Raw genomic sequence first — 17,883 nt, 5'->3', positions numbered from 1 at the left:
AATAATAAATAAATAAATAAATAATAAAATAAAAGGAATGCTTATTCCTTAAGATTGTAAATAACACAGCTGTCCGAGCACAGTGAATAGAAGAGAGAACAGTTGGAAACCATCTTTTCTCCTTTGCTCTTCCTCCCAAAAAATAAAGGAGAAAAATGGATTTTACAAGGGTGTTACCGCAAGAGTGCTTGTGTCTGATCATATCATTGACGTCGCCTCGAGACGCACGTCGATCGGCCCTTGTTTCTCCTGCCATGAGACCAGTTGCAGACTCTGATGCTGTGTGGGAGAGGTTTCTGCCTTGTGATTACAGGGATATTATGTCTGTGGGATGATTTTTGTGTGGGGTTTAAGCTTATGACTTAATATGTCGGGCGTCTAGCAGAGTCTTTGTTTTCATCCCAAGTGTAACCAAATTTTTTATTTTGATATTCTATACGCAGATTCAAGTAATGAAATTAAGATAATTGCCTTGTATGGCTTATGGGGCTTTTACTTGCATCAATCTGGTTCTCTCTGTGTCAAATATTGTGACCAATGGGGTTACTCGAGACCCAGATATGAAGAGGATGATCAAGTGCGGCTTTTTCTTTTCTTTTTCCTCATTTTTTAAGCTCTGTGCTATTCATGATTACATTAATCTTTTCTGTAAAATAATCATTTCATTGATATTGGCAAATTTGAACCCAATAACAGTGTTAGAGCAGAGAACATTCAAAAAAATGTGATCCATCTTGTCAAAACAATGGCACTGTATATACTTTCTCTCAATAATTGTTTTTCAAAAAACAGAACTTTAGAATTCTTGGGATTGTTCTTAGCTTTCTTTCTGTCCATGCACAAGTGGTCTAATCCAAAATAAATCTTCGGGATTCTTGAGATTGTTCTTAGCTTTACTCTTGTCCGTGAACAAGTCATCGTCGGTTAAGAACCCAGGCGAAATCTAAAACTTGCTACTGTCTGAAGCCTCCACCATGACGGAAGAAGAAGTAAAGAGCAAAAACTGGAGAGTAACGATTGAAAACATTGGAAAAGACAAAAAAGAAGGGAGTTAACGTTAATAAACTTCCATTCATTGGACAGATGGCGTAATCTTATAAAGGGGAAGGAAATGGGGCACCAATTCGGGGCAGAAGATTTGCATTCATTTTGGACCTGTTGGTTATCTGCAACTGCAAAAATATGGCTTCATTTTTTCTATCCGATATCGATATTTTATTTTATAGGTTAAATTAAGTAATTAATCTCTATATTTTATTAAAATATTAAATTTAATCTTTATATAATAATTTATAAAAATTAGATTTTATATTTTTTAAAATTAACAATATCAGTTTAATATTAAAAAAATTTTATTATCTATATTGACATAAAAATATTATAAAATATTTCAAAATTGATCATTTTTATAAATCATATCCCCGTTACCTTGGCAAGAGCTCATACCATAAGGCACACAAGGGAATATTGTTCATGTCATTGCTCTTACATCCACCATGTTAAATTCTAAGCTTTGTTTTTCTATACGCAAAACCCTTGAACAACAGTTCCCCGATTGCCCCAAAGATTACTTGCTTTGAAGCCATTAAGAGAAAAGAGCAAACATTTGGCCAGAGAGAGGTTGATACAAGTTTAAAAAGATAAGTATTTGTCGTACTACCTCTCTATATTGAGAGACGCACTGGCATTTACAAATTGCGTTTAGGCCTGAGCTCAATACCTTCAATAATAAGGCCATGCTTGCATTTGAAATTATCAGCCTCCCATAGACTACAAACCACTGTTCCATCATCTCCTTGTTCATTGTAGAACTCACCCATCTTGATCTCCATCCACCCATTTTCTCTGTGTTGAGATTGTTCACGTGTAGCAGAGGGCGGGTCTAGGAACACTCTACTTGTTACACCACCCTCTTCTTCTTCAAATTTGACTTGCACAACTACAGGACTTTGTTTGAATCCATGTCTGACCTCGGCAAACTTATAAACTAAGTAAGCAGCATAGGTTGTTTTGGTGGATATGATTTTGGTATCTATTTTTCCTTTGATATTAAGCCAGCAAACAACCTTGAGCTCAGCCACTTCAGAAAACCTGTAAATACAATGCAACAAGAGTAAACTACGAGAATCATAATATAAAAGTAACAACAATACTAGTCAAACATTCTGGTTTACAGGTTCGTGGCCCTTAACAAAGGGAAGAGGACAGGCTTGACAGTAAAGGAGGGGATGGCAGGGAAGCAAAAATATTGGTCTACAATTGCTAGCTTAAGTGTGCAAGGTTAAAATTGTAGTGCTTCCTTTTAATTATGAAGGTAGTAAGGGCATCTTACGATTCTTATTGTTCTGGAAGAGAGTGATCTGATTAGGATTATAACAAATTATCTACAGTAAAAATGAAAAACAAAGAATATGGAGGAGAGAAAAGAACCTGGACTCAGGTCTAGATAACCATCTCCAATAGGTACGAGTATCTCCCCAAATAATTGACAGCTCCCTTGCCCCCAACATATAACATTTTTTGCCAGTCCATTTATCTAATGTAAAGCTCTGTGGAAAGAACAAACCTTGTTAAACATTTCTGATACATGCACCAAGGGAGAAAAATTATTGTTACTGATAACTTCACACAAGGTCTCTGATTTCTTTTTTCTCTGTTTTTGGTGAATTATTAGGGAAAATGTTCCATCAAATATTATAGCTAAACAAGCATCTGCAAATGTTAACTTGGGTATATATGTCAGATACAATAGTTTCAAAAAGCAATAAATTCAATAGAAGTGAGACAGGCCTTTGTCATTGGATGATGCAGGATTTCCAGTATTCTATCAGATTTAATACCTCTATTCCACAAGAGAATTTAATTCTAGAAGAAAAACGAGATAGGAGATCTAAAGTGCTTGTCAAACTTGGATAGCATCTTCAAACTAGAAGCAGCCTTGAAGTTGAAGAGAAGTCACATTAATAATTTGCTAATAAAACCCAGAGTATTATACTTGATTAAAAACATCGAAAAGAAACAGCAAAATTTCCTGGTTCAGAACAAGGGAGAAAACAAAAGGAGGATGGAGTATTGCTTATAATTAGCATTCAGCATAAAACTGCTTAAAGAGCTCAAGAAAAGCCCGTGATATCTAAAATGACCAATCGATGCATAATAATTAACTTATCAACCTACTTAGCTTTAAGGATCAATTCCCTCCATGCCTTATCAATTGAAAACAGTAGTAAAGGATTTAACACTAGTAAATTTAGTACGAAATAAAGAAAGGATGCTTTGATCGAATTAGATCAATTCACTTAACCAATGCTAGTAAGTCTAAACCTGATTTATATAATGATATCCTAAACCCAAGTCCAATTTTCTTGCTTAACAGAAACTGATATGCTCTTCAAACAACAACCTTGAGAAATAGATAAGAAAATTGGGGTTTTAACTTACCAAAGAGCCATTGTTAAGGATGACAGGATGATGACAAAGATGGAAAACGAGATCCTTCTTGGACAAAGAATCCAAGGAAGACAACTTCAAAGACGACTTGGAAATGATGTCCTGATAATCAGGAGGCAGAAACCTCTCCCAGACAGCGTCAGAGGAAGCAGCTGATCTGAAAGTGGGGGAAACAAGGGCTGACCTGCAGGCGTCTAGAGGTGATGTAAAAGAGAGGATGTTGGCTATGCAACCTTCTGGCAACGCGGGAGGTAATGTAAATTGCATTTTTCTTTCCATCTGCTGTTTCTACTGGATTATTGGAAATGAACCGTGAGAGACAGAGAATCAAGAATTTTGTCTGTAATGATCGAAAATATCAGGGACAGTAAAATAAACAGGAGTTAACCTGCCGTTCATAAACTTCCATTTGTTGGACAGATGGCATAATTTTATAAGAGGGGCAGGGAACGGGCCACCAATTCGGGGCAGAAGATTTGCATTCGTCCAAAACAGTGGACCTACGTGTACTTAAAAGTGATAATAATAATAATAAATAAATAAATAATAAAATAAAAGGAATGCTTATTCCTTAAGATTGTAAATAACACAGCTGTCTGAGTACAGGAAACACGACAGAACAATTGGAAACCGTCTTTCCTCCTTTGCTCTTCCTCCCCAAAAATAAAGGAGAAAAATGGATTTTACAAGGGTGTTACCGGAAGAGTGCTTGTGTCTGATCATATCATTGACGTCGCCTCGAGACGCATGTCGATCGGCCCTTGTTTCTCCTGCCATGAGATCAGTTGCAGACTCTGATGCTGTGTGGGAGAGGTTTCTGCCTTGTGATTATAAGGAAATCATTTCCGGGTCATCATCATCATCATCGTCGTTGCTTTCATTGCCAAAGAAGGATCTTTATTTTCGTCTCTCCCTTCATCCCCTTCTCCTTGAAAATGGTAGCAAGGTAATTACCCCAAGTCTACTCCGAGTTGACTCGTCCAACTTGCTTCAAGATACTTGTACTCTCTTCTCAGCTTTAACATCATGTAGTTAATTACTAGCAAAAAACTATAAACGTATATGTGTTTTTAGTCTTCCATTAGATCAAAAACAGTTATATATATAAATATATATATATATATATAAAGGTAAAAAATAAGAGAATGGTATGATCAACATATATATTGCTATCCAGTTCAATTTTTGAATTGAGGGTTCTTTCATACTGTAAGACTTACATGATCATAACTCTGTTAGAGTATATACATATACATGCATCCCAATGAGGTCGCAAGCTCATTTCAATAGTTAATCTGTTAATTTGCATGTATTTTCACAAAAAAAAAAAATTCATAAATTAAGATTGTCATCCATTCTCAAACTTGATATGTGAAAGTTATGCTTGCCATTGTTTATTATAGGTGAATTGGTGATTAGAAAGGTAGAGATGGTAGCGACTTGAAGGTATAATCCAAATTTGAAGGGTATAGGATTTTTCTCTAGTTGTATTCCCACCAGTTAGCTGCAGGAGCATTAGGGACTCTTGATCAGTCATTTCCAGTATAATAAATTGCTATGAAGATGTCCTGGAAATTAAAATTTAAATACAAATTTCAGAACAATTTTATGTATAGAATTTTTTAAGGGATGTTTGATGGACCAAAAGGAGTCATGGCCTTTCTACAATTTTTAAGAACTGAAATTTAAGAAGATTGATTTATACATTGGAAAACATGCATATTTTGTACAATGATTTAAAGTAGTGTTTTGTTTTCCCCTCCATTTTGTGCATTTATCTGAAAAATTAAGGTTGCTGGTGTTTGAATAGAGCTTTCAACTGGAGAAAGAGACTGGAAAAAAATGCTATATGTTAGGAGCAAGAGCGCTTTCAATTATATGGGAAGATGAACCTGAGTATTGGGGGTGGACATCTATACCAGAGTCTAGGTTTGTTCTCTCCTCACTTATTATTATTTTTTCATTTGTTCAATGATGTTCTCATCTTAAGTTCTTAATTTGCATTATCCGAAGGAGAATGTTCGCATGACTTATAATTTCTGCCTTGTCAAAACAATGTCATTTACAAGAAAACTATGCCAATCTGCATAATTCTACTACTTAACAGGATGACATTCTTCAGATTGGTGTGTTATTATTTATCTAATTATCCTATTGTCATCATCAGCATAAATTCCTTTTTTCTGTCCCGTTCCAACATATTGACAGGTTCTCTGAAGCTGCGAAGCTCGAGATAGTCTGGTGGCTCGAGGTCAAGGGAAAGATTAAGACCAGAATTTTATCTTCCAGAACAAGCTATGCAGCATACCTTGTGTTTAAGTTCGATGATGAGTATAGATATGGGTTTAGAAACAGAAGTGTAAGCTTGTGTGTCAATGTCGAAGGAGGCGCTTCAGGGGAAGTGCGGGACGTGTTGCTAGACCCTTCAGAAAATATGCCCCGACAAGCTCGAGAGAGAGGAAATGGCTGGATGGAGATTGAAATGGGTGAGTTCTGGAATGAATGTGGAGATGATGGGACAGTGGAGTGTATCCTATGGGAAGTTAATACTGCTTACCGTAAGGAAGGCCTCATTATTGAAGGAATTGAGCTGAGGCCTAAAGATATTGGTAGCTAGACAGCAATGCCTACAATATTAGATTGTGCTTTCCTTTCTTTTTGGTCAGGATTTTGAATATTTAAGTGTTTTGTATTTAAAGGGGGGACAAAAAGAGGCTTGCAGTCTTGCACATTGCATGTTAATGTTTTGCCCCCAAAGGCAGACTGTGTTCCAAACAATCAATGGGGCTGTATTTTTTCAAAGTTTAATAATGAAATGATCTGTGACCACTTCTATTGCAGAACTAATTGTTCTCAAAGTTTGACAGCGATCTCCAAGGTAGGCATTTGGAATTTCCTGTTTGTAAGATTGCAAAATCCACTACCTCTGGTGAAGCAAGAATGAAAATGTAACGTGTTGAGTCATGATGCAGACTAAAGAATTATATAGTAATTGGGACAAAGACAAGGGAAGATACGAATTATTGCTGTAACATTGAGATATAGTAATTAGAAATGCTTTGTTTTACCCCTTCTTTTCTTGTCCGAATACCCTGCTGACTAGAGATAAAATATAAAATGCTCTCCGGACTTTCAATTTAATTGTATCCCTGTCTCGAACAAAACTTTTGGAACCAAGTAACATCCAGCCCCCGCCACCCACAGCCCCATCAACCCAGCTTCTCCCTCCACTGACCGCACCAAGCCACCCCTTTCACCCCCCAGCCCCACTTCTGAATCGGCCACAAAATCACAGCAACAGCCAAACTTTCCGTTACCCACCAAGACAATATAACCCACAGCCAACATTATGCAAAAAACCCACAGATCTAGACTGGCGTTCATCCCTGCACTCGATCTTCATCGCCAATTTGAGCGGAAGAGTGACCAGGCAAGGGCTGAAAGAAGTCTTTGAAGCCTATGGCAAGGTCAAGGATATTGTTATCTTCAACAGACAGAATCAAAACATGGCTACTACCTTTGCATTCGTACGATACAAGGAGATAAATGAAATGGAGAAAGCAATCAACTATGGTAACGGTCGAAGGCTGGACGGCTTCTTCATTACTGTCAAAAAAGCCGACTATGGATGGGACCAGAGAAGAAAAGGCTCTCAACGCAATCACACCACTCAGCCAAGAAAGCAACAAAAGGATATCTACGCTAAACAACCATGCATCAACCGCCATCAATGGCCATGCTCCTCTAGAGACGAGAGAACATATCTCCAAGCCCTCCAGAACAACATGCAATCAAAATCATCACCACAACAACCCAGCTTCAACATTGATATCTGTCAAAAGGAATTTGAATGGCTTGTTCGCAGCGCTGTAGGAACACTCCTCAATTATGTGCATCATCAAATCCTTCAGGAAATCTTTGCAGAGGAAGGATATCAGTGCACAGTGAAGTCGATGTGAGGAAAAAAACGTCTTTCTCACTTTCTGTTTCATGGAAGACATGAGAGCTTGCACAGAGGAGTACAGAGCTTGGCTCAATCTCTGGTTTGAAACTATTATCCCCTGGAAGAACGCCTCCGCCTCCGCCGCCCCCCCCCAAAAAAAAAAAAATACAAGCTTGTGTGGCTCAATATTGACGGCATACCAATCAACCTACAGACAGAAACTCTTTTCACAGAAATTGGTGAATTATGGGGTTCATATATCTCAACAGATGAGGATACTCACTTCAAGCGTAGGTAGGACGTGGCTCGTATCTTAATTGCAACCGACAGGAACACCACCATCCTACTTTTCGTCCTTTTCAAAGCCAACGAAACCATGCACAAAATCTCCATTAAGGAAGAGGAAGTTAAACAGCTGCCAAAGCTCTACGGCACCGGTAAAGAAACGGCATCCACTTTCCATCGCTCCAAACAGTACAATGGCAGCAATAGGAAGTCAACTGGATGGGACAGGTCTAAGCGGAATAGTTCAAGCAGTGCAACCTGCAAAAATCAGAACTGTCATCCTGTCATGACTGACAGCACAAAGGATTGATCTGTGATCAACCCGCAGCAAACCTATTTGCCAGAATCCATAACACAAGCCCAACAAGTAGCGTCAGCCTATATGCCCAACTTTATCACCCAATAACTGCCTGCTCCGTAACAAAGACCCAAAACAAATCAAATCAACCAAATCCACAACAAAATCTCACAAGCAACCCCATGGCCACCCAAATAAGAACCCAAAGCCCCATACACAACTTGGATGAAAACCAAAAGAAAAAACCTAGCAACAAAGGAAATCATATCACTACTAGCTCCAATAGAACCCAAAGGAAAAAACCATAGTTCACAAAAAAACTAAAAAATCATCAAAAAATGAAAAGCAACCAGATTTAATCGCTAATGACCTCTCATCAGATGATGACTTCACCCCTAGCATTGTTGAAGGCCAAAGTTAAAGTAAGGAAATTAAAAGAGAATAGAGCTCCCTTTCAATTCAAAAAAATAAGAAAACTGAAAAAATGTCAAGGTACAAACAGAGAGTAAATCCATAAGAAAAGAGGAATGATGGAAGAAATTAAAGAGGGAAAACAAATGAAGAGAAAGGCTCCAGCAGATATAAGTCACGGGACTGATCAAGACAATGAAGAGCAAGTTTGGCCCACACAACCCTCTAGTGATCAACCAAATTCAAACGGCAACATCATGCAAAAGAATTCTGCTCTCATGAAGGAGATTGAGAACACCATGGACATCTGCTCATTCTTGGATCTTGTCTTTGATGAAGACCATGATACCGCAATCAGTCATTTCTCAGAGACCCTGGTAGGGAAAGAAAAAGAAGCTTGGACCCTTTTTTTTTTTGCTTTAAAGTGATCTTCACGATTTTTCCCTTTCTATTAATTATTAATATCATCTATTGGAATGGGAGGGGATTATGATCAAGAATTAGGAAAAGGGCAGTCAAAAGACCGGTTTTGTCCCAAAAACCAAAAATGATTTTCCTTTAGGAAACCAAGAAAAACACCATCCAATAGAACTTATTACAATCCATGTGGAGGAATGGGAGCTTTTCCAGCAAAGTAGCAATGGCGACTGGAACATCGAGAGGACTTATATTCATCTAGTCCAACGAATTCTTTGAATAACAAAAATATCAATGCCTCCTTTATCACTCTTATACCAAAGATCAGTGGAGCTGCATCTCTTTCTCACTTCAAGCCAATTAGCCTTGTCGGAAGCACCTATAAGATTCTTGCAAAGGTTCTCGCTAATAGACTTAAAAATGTGATCAATTTAGTTGTAGGAGATAATCAATTTGCCTTCGTGAGAGGGGGGCAAATCCTCGATTGCACATTGATTGCAAATGAACTCATCGACTTTCTAAAAAAAAAAAAGTGGCATTCTTTTCAAAGCTGATTTCGAAAAGGCATTCCACAATGTTGATTGGAATTATTTCAACTTCATTATGCACCTGATGGGCTTTGGTTGCAAATGGAGGGAATGAATCCAACAATGTATCTCTACAGCCTTTATCTCTGTCCTCATTAATGGCTCAACAACCTCCCAATTCTTGACTCAGAAAGGACTCAGGCAGGGGTGCCCTTTATCACCCTTTTTATTCAATATTGTGACAGAATCTCTTAGTGTCCTTCTTCACAAAGCCCTTTCAAGGAGACTTTTCGAGGGAATCAAAATCTGCAGCCTATATACCATGTTATACCAACTCCAATTCACCGATGACACACTTATTTTTTGCGATCCACAAAGTTGTGAACTCTTGAACATTGTAAGGATTCTTAGAATCTTTCAAGCAATTTCAGGCTTTAAGGTTAACTTTGCGAAAAGTAACCTTTTAGGCATTGGCATGGATGATCACACTCTACAATACTAGGTAAGCTTGTTTAATTGTAAGGTGGAAACCCTCCCTACTAACGACCTTGGTCTTCCTCTAGGGGCTAACCCCCCGTGCCATTCACACTTGGCAGCCTATTATAGACAAATTCAATTCTAAACTTGCTGGATGGAAAGGACAGCTCCTATCCATGGGGGGATAGGCTAATGCTTATCAAGTCAGTCCTTGCAACCTTTCCTTTCTATTATTTCTCCATTTTTTAAGTCCCTTCTCTAATTAAGAAAAAACCTGTAGCTGCTCAAAGAAAATTTCTTATGGTCCGAAAACTATGACAAAAAGAAACTTCACTATGCTGATTGGAAATCCATTTGCAAATTCAAGAGCCAAGGTGGACTTGATATCATGGACCTTGAACTCAAAAATTGGGCACTTCTCAACAAGTGGCTTTGGAGGTACGTAAACGAGGCCAATAATTTTTGGCGTAAAGCGATCTCTGTCATATACAATCTTGAGCCAAAGCAATTAATTCCAACTGATCAAAATCACAAACCTTCACTGCTTTGGAACTACATCACCAAACCACTTAATCCAACCAACAAATACCATGAGTTGGTTGTTAATGGCTTCGGCTTTATGTTGGGAAAGGGAGACTCCATTTCTCTTTGGAATGATTTCTGGTATGATGAACTTCCTCTTTCCGTCAAATTTCCTCGTATTTATGCCTTAGCTACTGATAAAAAGGCCACAATTGCTGAATCTAGAACATGAACTAACAATAAGTGGACTTGGGAAGTCAAATTAAGAAGACAACTATTTAATTGGGAAATAGAACAGTGGGAAAGCTTCACCACTCTTATAGAAAGTGTCCAGCCATACTCAACTGATAATGACAAAGTCATATGGAAAAATACTACCAGTGGCATGTACTCTCCGTCATCATTTTGCAAGGCCTACCATAATGACTCTCACATCCCAAACAACCCTTGGAAAGACTTATGGATTGAATATGCACCACCACAGGTTGAACTTTTCTATTGGCAAGCCCTCCAAGGAAAAATGGCTACTAAAGTAATCCTGATGGAAAGGGGTTTGTTTGAAGCTAACAAAGCTACTTGCATTTCTTGCAAAAATCAACTTGAGACACCATTTCACTTGCTTTTTGATTGCAAGATTGCTTGGAATATATGGATTTCCTGTTGCTCTATATGGGGTACTCAATGGGTTTCTCCTGGGGACGCTGTTTCATTTTTTAAAGCATGGATTAATCACCCCTTCCCTTACCTCCATATGAGGAGTTCATGGAAAATGTTCCTTTTTGCAATCCTTTGGTCTCTTTGGCTTTGCAAGAATGAGATTATTTTTAAGGGAAAAAGTTTTGATGCTAAACATATTATTAACATTATTCTTCTTCGACATGTGTTGTGGTGCAAAGGAAAGTGGGACCTAAACCATATCTCCACCTCTATGTCTCTTATGGACCCTGCAAATCTTACAAACAGCAGCAAAAAGACTAAAGGCAAGAAAGAAACCACATGGACACCACCGTAACAGAGCTCACTCAAACTCACTGTAGATGAAGCCATCAAAGGGAAGCCTGGACCTGCTGGTATAGAAGGAGTTCTTAGAGATCATCTAGGCTTCATCAGAGGAACTTTTTCCTTCACTATTGGCATTGAAGACTCTAATTATGCAGAATTCCTAGCCATCAAAGAAGGAATCAACTTTTTCTTTTCTTCACCATGGGAAAGCACACACTATCTAGAGGTTGAAAGTGATTCCTCTAATGCCATAAATTGGGCCAAAGACCATAACTCAGTGCCATGGTGAATGAAAATTTTGTCCAATGCTATCGAAGTCTTTCTTAGATACCCAACAAAGATCACCTTCAAGCACATCATGCGAGAAGCCAACACAGTGGCTGATGGCTTAGCTAAAGCTGGGGTCATGATTCCAACTACAGGGTCTATTTTGAAAACCACGACAGAGAAGGCCACACATAGCTATTCTGTTCCCTGTTCTTAATTCTTGATGATAATTACAATCCTAGTTTCTTCTTTGTAAGCCTTCTGGGCTATGATATCATGTTCATCTCATAGAAGAGATCATTTCAGCAATAAAACTGCTAGCATTTTTTTTAAAAAAAAAGATGTGTCCTATCTTACAAAAGTGAGAAATAAAAATTACCACTAACGAGGGTTATCGGTAGACATTGAATCGATGATAACTTACTGTCAACTGAATGATTAACCAATTGAGTCAGGTTTAACTCTGTTATTTCAAACCGTTGTACCTGCAACAGCATGTGAATCCAATATCCAAGTAGGGAATCAAATAAGGAATGTTGGATTCTAACCCGTAAACCCAGGTTGAAACATGGATGCTTGATTAAATTTGTATGTAATTCTTATCAATTACCATTATATTGTTGTGACAATGCATATACAGATTCTCAGAAGTAGCTGAACTCGTGGGCATTACCATGATTGGTTTCGAAGGAAACATAGAGACCAAAATCTTGTCCCCTAAAACAACCTACGTAGCGTACTTGGTATTTAAGTTTGCAGAGTGTAGATACGAATTTAGGCAATGCCATGTAAATTTCTATGTCAAATTCCAAGAGAAAGAAGCTAAGACGCGTAAAGTGTTCCTAGATCCCCCAGTTGGAATGCCTCAACTATCTTGAGATAGAGGACATGGATGGATGGAGACTGAGATGGGTGAGTTTTACAATGAAAAGGAAGAAGACGGGGTCGTGAATTGTTGTGTATGGGAGATTGATAATTGGTTTAGTAAGCATAGTCTTATTGTTGAAGGAATTGAATTTAGGCCTAAGCAAAGTTCATAGATTGCAATGCCCTCTCCTCTTCAATGTGGACAACGTTTTGCGTCGCCATCTTGTCTTGTTTAAAGCCAAACCTCCATTAACCATTTCTTGCTTCATTGCAAGAAATTTTGCATCTCAAGCAAACATTATTATTAGCCTTTTTTGAGGGCGTGGATTGTGGAAGAAATTTTCAGGCTTGGTATTTCACACGTTTGATAATGTCATTTGCCAACCATTTTGGATAAAATGGGTCAGAGAAATAGAGTATTAAAAAACAAAGAGAGAAATTTTTTAAGTTCTTTGGGATTTTGTTAATGGTAACGTACATATATAATATACTAACCAATTTAAACAAGGATTAAAAGGTCAACTTACTTATAATCATATAATATTGATAATAATTAATAAATAAACAGCTATGCAATTAAGTTGGTCCCTAGGGTGTCTTGACGTACAAGAGAGATGACTGCCTTATTGGCATTCAATTCAGGTACGTGTTTATATCAATTATAGAATAGTTAATGTTTGACTTTTGAAAATCGATATTCTCTTTGGAAAATTAATAAGGCTAATATAATTTGATAAAATAATATATTTTTCTCTTTTTGGGAGGTTACCCCTTGAGGCATTGGAAAAGGAACAAGTCTTCTATGCCCATTCCTAGCTATTCTTCGAGGAGGATATTGGTCGACATGTCTTGGTGGGCTAGGGAAGATAAAAGAATAGTATTTTTTGTTCTTTTTTCATGTGAGATTCTTTAGGCTTTGGATTAGTGTCAAAATCCGAAATTTAAACATTTATCTAAATATTTTCTGAGAAAATAAATATAATTTATGTAAAAATTAAAATAATAAATTTTCAACATCTAAAAATTGAATTGATATATATATAAAATTAATAATATCTCAAGAAAAATTCATTTTAATTTTTCTTTCTTAAATTAAAATAGAAATTAAATTGCACAAAAGAGAAAACATCGTGACCTAAAGCATAGGCAAAAAAATTATCTCCAAGGAAATATTAAGAAGCATGAAATGTATGAGCAAGAAAAATATTTTAAAATGTAATCGAAATTTACAGATTTGGAAATACAGAAAATAGTGAGATTATGTATGAAATCCATTTTCAATACATAATCCAAAAAAAATTATGAATGAAAAAAAGAATTTTATTATGTAATTCAAAATTACATTCATAAAGAAAAGAAAACATGGGCAAAAAAGTTATATCATTGGAATAATTGATTGAATATGCCATATGTGTAAACGTGCCCGACTGTTTTAAGTAGGAAATAAAATAAACGTAACGTACGTGTCCAGGATACAGGAGAAAAGAAGAGTTCAAAGCAATCATCTCTCTCCCTTGTCTCGCCTCTTCTCCAATCACAGAAGAACAAAACATGGACATGACAAAGGTGTTACCGGACGAGTGCATGTCTCTCATCATATCGTTTACGTCCCCTCGAGATGCCTGTCGAATATCCCTTGTTTCTCGTGCTTTGAGGTCAGTTGCGGACTCTGACGCTGTATGGCTGGTGTTTCTGCCTTGTGATTACAAGCAAATCATTTCCAAATCATCATCATCACCTTCATTGTTTTCATTACCAAAGAAGGATCTGTATTTCAGTCTCTGTCATCGTTCCATTCTCTTTGATGACGGTACTACGGTGAGCCCCGAGCCAACTCTGTGTATCTACCTTCTCCAATTTGCTGGGAACTTGTCTCCATGTTACTAGTTTTGCATCATTCTTTTCTATTGTTTTGGTACGTCTGGTTGTCGTTTTGCATCTTTGATACAATAAAGTTTATATGTACACATGTAAATATATTCTGCAATTCACTTTAAATATGAGTTCATTGTTCTTTGTTGGTTATTGATGATTAGATATAGTAGATACTAGATAGTAGCAAATTAAATTGAAGGTATAGTTAGTTCGAATTTGAAGGAATATGATTTTGTTTAAAAGCAAAAAGATATTTAAAATTATTATCACTTATGAGGTGTAATAAAGGAACATATCTCTTATAATTATTACATTACAATTAATTAATTATAATTTTAAATTACGTACGATTCATCAAAGCAGTATATTAAACCCACACTTATTAATGAAAGATTTCTACATAATTCTTGATCCTTCCTTTCCAACCAATCAAATTGCTATCAAGATGCTCCTTATCTGTGGGTTCAATTTTCATGAATTTAAATTTAAGAAGAGTTATACAGAGGAACATATGTATACCCTTTAGTCCTTATGAAAAGTAGTGTGTTCCTGTGCTCCATTCTATGCAATTATCTAAAAAATTAATGTTGGTGGTGTTTAGAGCTTTCGACTGGAGAAAGAGAACGGGAAAAAATGCTATATGCTAGGAGCAAGAGCACTTTCAATTCAATGGGCAGATTGTCCTGACTATTGGAGTTGGATACCTCTACCGGAGTCTAGGTTTGTTCTCTTTTGTTCATTAATTATGTTCTCAAGTTATCAATCTAACGTGTTTGCCATTGGAACAACGTTGAGGAAAGACAAGATCATTTGCCCCAAAACTTTGTCAGTCTGCCATAAATATATATACTTACAGAATGGCATTGTTGCTAGCTATTGCTGTTGTTAATAGTATCTTATTGTCAATTTGTCATCATTGGCATCAATATATGTTCGGCTACATTGACAGATTCTCTGAGGTTCCTAAGCTCAAGAATGTGTGGAGGCTCGATGTGAAGGGAAGGATTGAGTTGAAAACTTTATCTTACAGAACGAACTATTCAGCATACCTTGTGTTTAAGATTGTCAGGGACAGATATGGATTCAGGCATACACCGGTGGAGTTTCGTGTCATCATTAATGAAGGAACCGCTTCAGGGAAGGTGCGTAGTGTAATCCTGGACCCTCCACCGAATGTGCCCCAGCAAGCAAAAGAGAGGGGAGATAGCTGGCTGGAGATTGAAATGGGTGAGTTCTTCAATGAATGTGGAGATGATACGAGAGTGGAGTTTTATCTACGGGGAGTTCATGATAATCAGCCTAAGCGAGGCCTCATTATCGAAGGAATCGAGCTCAGACCTAAAGATAATAGGTAGATAGCAATGCCTGAACCTTTTAACTTGTGTTCTTCTTTCTGTTGGGTGCTTCACACTAGCCATAGAAATGAGTCATTGAGATTCTTTCACAAGATTCGTTGATTTTTAGTGTTTTATTTGTAGGGGGGAAAAAAGCTTGCGTTTTTATAATGTGTATACTTCTGCCCTGAGGCTGACTGCCTTCATTCACGCACTGTATTGATCAAAGTTTGATAATCAAACAATTTGCCCACTTCTATTGCAGAACTATTCAAAACTCAAAGTTTGACAGCATTTTCCCAGGTAGGCATTTGGAATTTCCTTTTAAGTTTGCAAAATCAATTACCTATACTACTTTAAGGTGGTGTAACCATGAAGATGGAACTAGAAAGAGTATAATGCCATGAACTCATGATGCAGACTGTAGAACTGGAATTCTAAGGTTTACTGTCTCTCTTTTCCCATCTTCTTTTGCGTCGCAAGGCATGCATAGACACCTTGCTTTTACAATGCGAACTTGGGAAGGAAATTCCCGGTTCATCGGCTACAAGGACCTAGCCCTCTTAAAGAGTTAAAATAGTATTATTGGCCATATCCTCTTTAATGTCTCCCTTCCCCTGTTAATTTTGTTATGAAAATTTATGGGAAAAATGTGGGCTGTGCTGAGAAATGGAGATTAATGGAACTGGGAACATTCATTGTTTGCTCTGTGTGTAAATCTACATCTTTTTTGGTACTGGACTTTAGTGCCCAAACTCGGCTTACAAACGTAAGAAACTAGCTAGTTATAGGTATCACTTGGTCAGCAACAAGCAAGTTCCCTAAACCTGGAGCTGGGTTTTCAATAATAGTCAGACCGAGGATAGTAGTTTGCCCCATGTTGGCCAAAAAAATCCAAGCGAAGATTACCTTTCCATAGCATATCCTGAATATACATTCAAGGCCGCCATTGTCCAGAAGTTTCAAACTGTTTCTAACATTGCCGGCGGATGGGATTCCACAATTCCTTTAATCAAAAATTTCACAAGATCTCAGAGTAAAGCCTCTGGCAATTGCATATCTGAATTATACCCTCCTATTTTGAATAATTGAAATTTCATTTATCCAAGAAAACAGGGGATAGCCTCCTACAAGAATACAATAATGCAGTTGGGAAACCAAGCTACAAGCCGATGAATACAAGAAATTGAGAGAGAGGAGAAAAAGAAAAGAAAAGAAGGAGCATTAGGCTTGCTACTAGAAGTCTAGATTCTGGAGCAATTCCCCATTTTGCCCAAACATTGTCAACATTTCCTTGCAAGCAACTCCTTATATCCGTCGCAATTTATTTATTACAGTTCCAACTGCCAACTATTGCCGGGCTACAGATGTGATATATGTAATCAAGCTCACTTTTCCCATGTGCGGTACTTTCTCTGGATGCCTGACTTGTCGAGAATCAGTTACAATCGGTAATCACTCTCCAAATTTTAGCGAGGGAAAAGGAAAATCATGATTGCTAAGACTTCTCATCACACTTATATAGCAAGCTGATTGTACGATCAATTAATCATGTCATCCAGATCTTAAATATGTATATAAATATGTTTAATAAATTTATAATATGACATAATTAATATATTTATAAAAAAAAATAAGTTAAATTTTATATGATACTGCATAATTTATTTACATAATTAAAATTTATACAATTTATAACTTGTTTACATTATTATTGTAATTAATATAATTAAAATGATTAAATTAATATATAGAGGAAGTTGTGAAGAATAACCTTTCTTAATAAGAATATTTTAAAAATAACTATCAAAATAAATTTAATCATTTTAGTCATATTTAACTATAAATTAACAAAAATACTCTTAAAATTATTTCAAATAAATTAAATCATTCATCACAATTTCTCTCCATTTGTACTTTTGATTTCTCTCTCTCACCATCCCACTCTCTCAAAGTTTATCGATTTTTTTCTACGACATTTTTCTGCTATGCTTCTGATTTCTCTCTCTTATATTTTTAGATTTTTTTTATTGTGCTTTCAAGACACCAAGCAATGATTTTGATGTGCTTGGGTGGGTGGCTATTTGGAAAATTTGATTTTTGGATATTTTAGATAAAACTAAAATGGTAGAAATAATCTTAAATGTTTGAAATAACTCTTAATTGAATCAATTTGGGACCTAAATACCAATAAACTCAAAATTTTGA

The 17,883-nt window shown here is 36.8% G+C and overlaps 3 protein-coding genes and 1 long non-coding RNA gene across 5 annotated transcripts; 2 read left to right on the top strand and 2 right to left on the bottom strand.

The window, feature by feature from the left end:
- Nucleotides 1-1,499: 1,499 nt before the first annotated feature.
- Nucleotides 1,500-3,818, bottom strand: LOC18602765 (putative F-box protein PP2-B12). Its single transcript, XM_007034359.3, has 3 exons — nt 3,442-3,818; nt 2,431-2,549; nt 1,500-2,091 (listed from the first exon to the last, which is right to left on the bottom strand). Exons 1-3 carry the CDS (start codon nt 3,727-3,729, stop codon nt 1,689-1,691), a joined length of 810 nt encoding a protein of 269 aa, XP_007034421.3. The 5' UTR covers nt 3,730-3,818; the 3' UTR covers nt 1,500-1,688.
- Nucleotides 3,819-4,027: 209 nt separating this feature from the next.
- Nucleotides 4,028-6,293, top strand: LOC18602763 (putative F-box protein PP2-B12). Its single transcript, XM_007034357.3, has 3 exons — nt 4,028-4,396; nt 5,261-5,379; nt 5,659-6,293. Exons 1-3 carry the CDS (start codon nt 4,127-4,129, stop codon nt 6,065-6,067), a joined length of 798 nt encoding a protein of 265 aa, XP_007034419.3. The 5' UTR covers nt 4,028-4,126; the 3' UTR covers nt 6,068-6,293.
- Nucleotides 6,294-6,442: 149 nt separating this feature from the next.
- LOC148763348 (uncharacterized) lies at nt 6,443-7,969 on the bottom strand. Its single transcript, XR_016025929.1, has 2 exons — nt 7,677-7,969; nt 6,443-7,601 (listed from the first exon to the last, which is right to left on the bottom strand). It is a non-coding gene; the product is annotated as an uncharacterized LOC148763348 (long non-coding RNA).
- Nucleotides 7,970-13,939: 5,970 nt separating this feature from the next.
- On the top strand, nt 13,940-16,116 carry LOC18602759 (putative F-box protein PP2-B12). Of its 2 annotated transcripts, none has more exons than XM_018118895.2 (4): nt 13,940-14,284; nt 14,943-15,061; nt 15,291-15,692; nt 15,941-16,116. In XM_018118895.2, exons 1-4 carry the CDS (start codon nt 14,018-14,020, stop codon nt 16,080-16,082), a joined length of 930 nt encoding a protein of 309 aa, XP_017974384.2. In that variant the 5' UTR covers nt 13,940-14,017; the 3' UTR covers nt 16,083-16,116. The 2 variants fall into 2 exon arrangements, with proteins under 2 accessions (XP_017974384.2, XP_007034415.3); XM_007034353.3 differs by having other exon boundaries at nt 15,820-16,116.
- Nucleotides 16,117-17,883: the final 1,767 nt, after the last annotated feature.

Source organism: Theobroma cacao, chromosome 4, assembly GCF_053813885.1.
Source record: "Theobroma cacao isolate CCN51 chromosome 4, ASM5381388v1, whole genome shotgun sequence".
Classification (NCBI taxonomy): Eukaryota; Viridiplantae; Streptophyta; class Magnoliopsida; order Malvales; family Malvaceae; genus Theobroma; species Theobroma cacao.
Note: the sequence above shows the minus strand (reverse complement) of the source record. Positions and strands in the feature narration are given on the sequence as shown.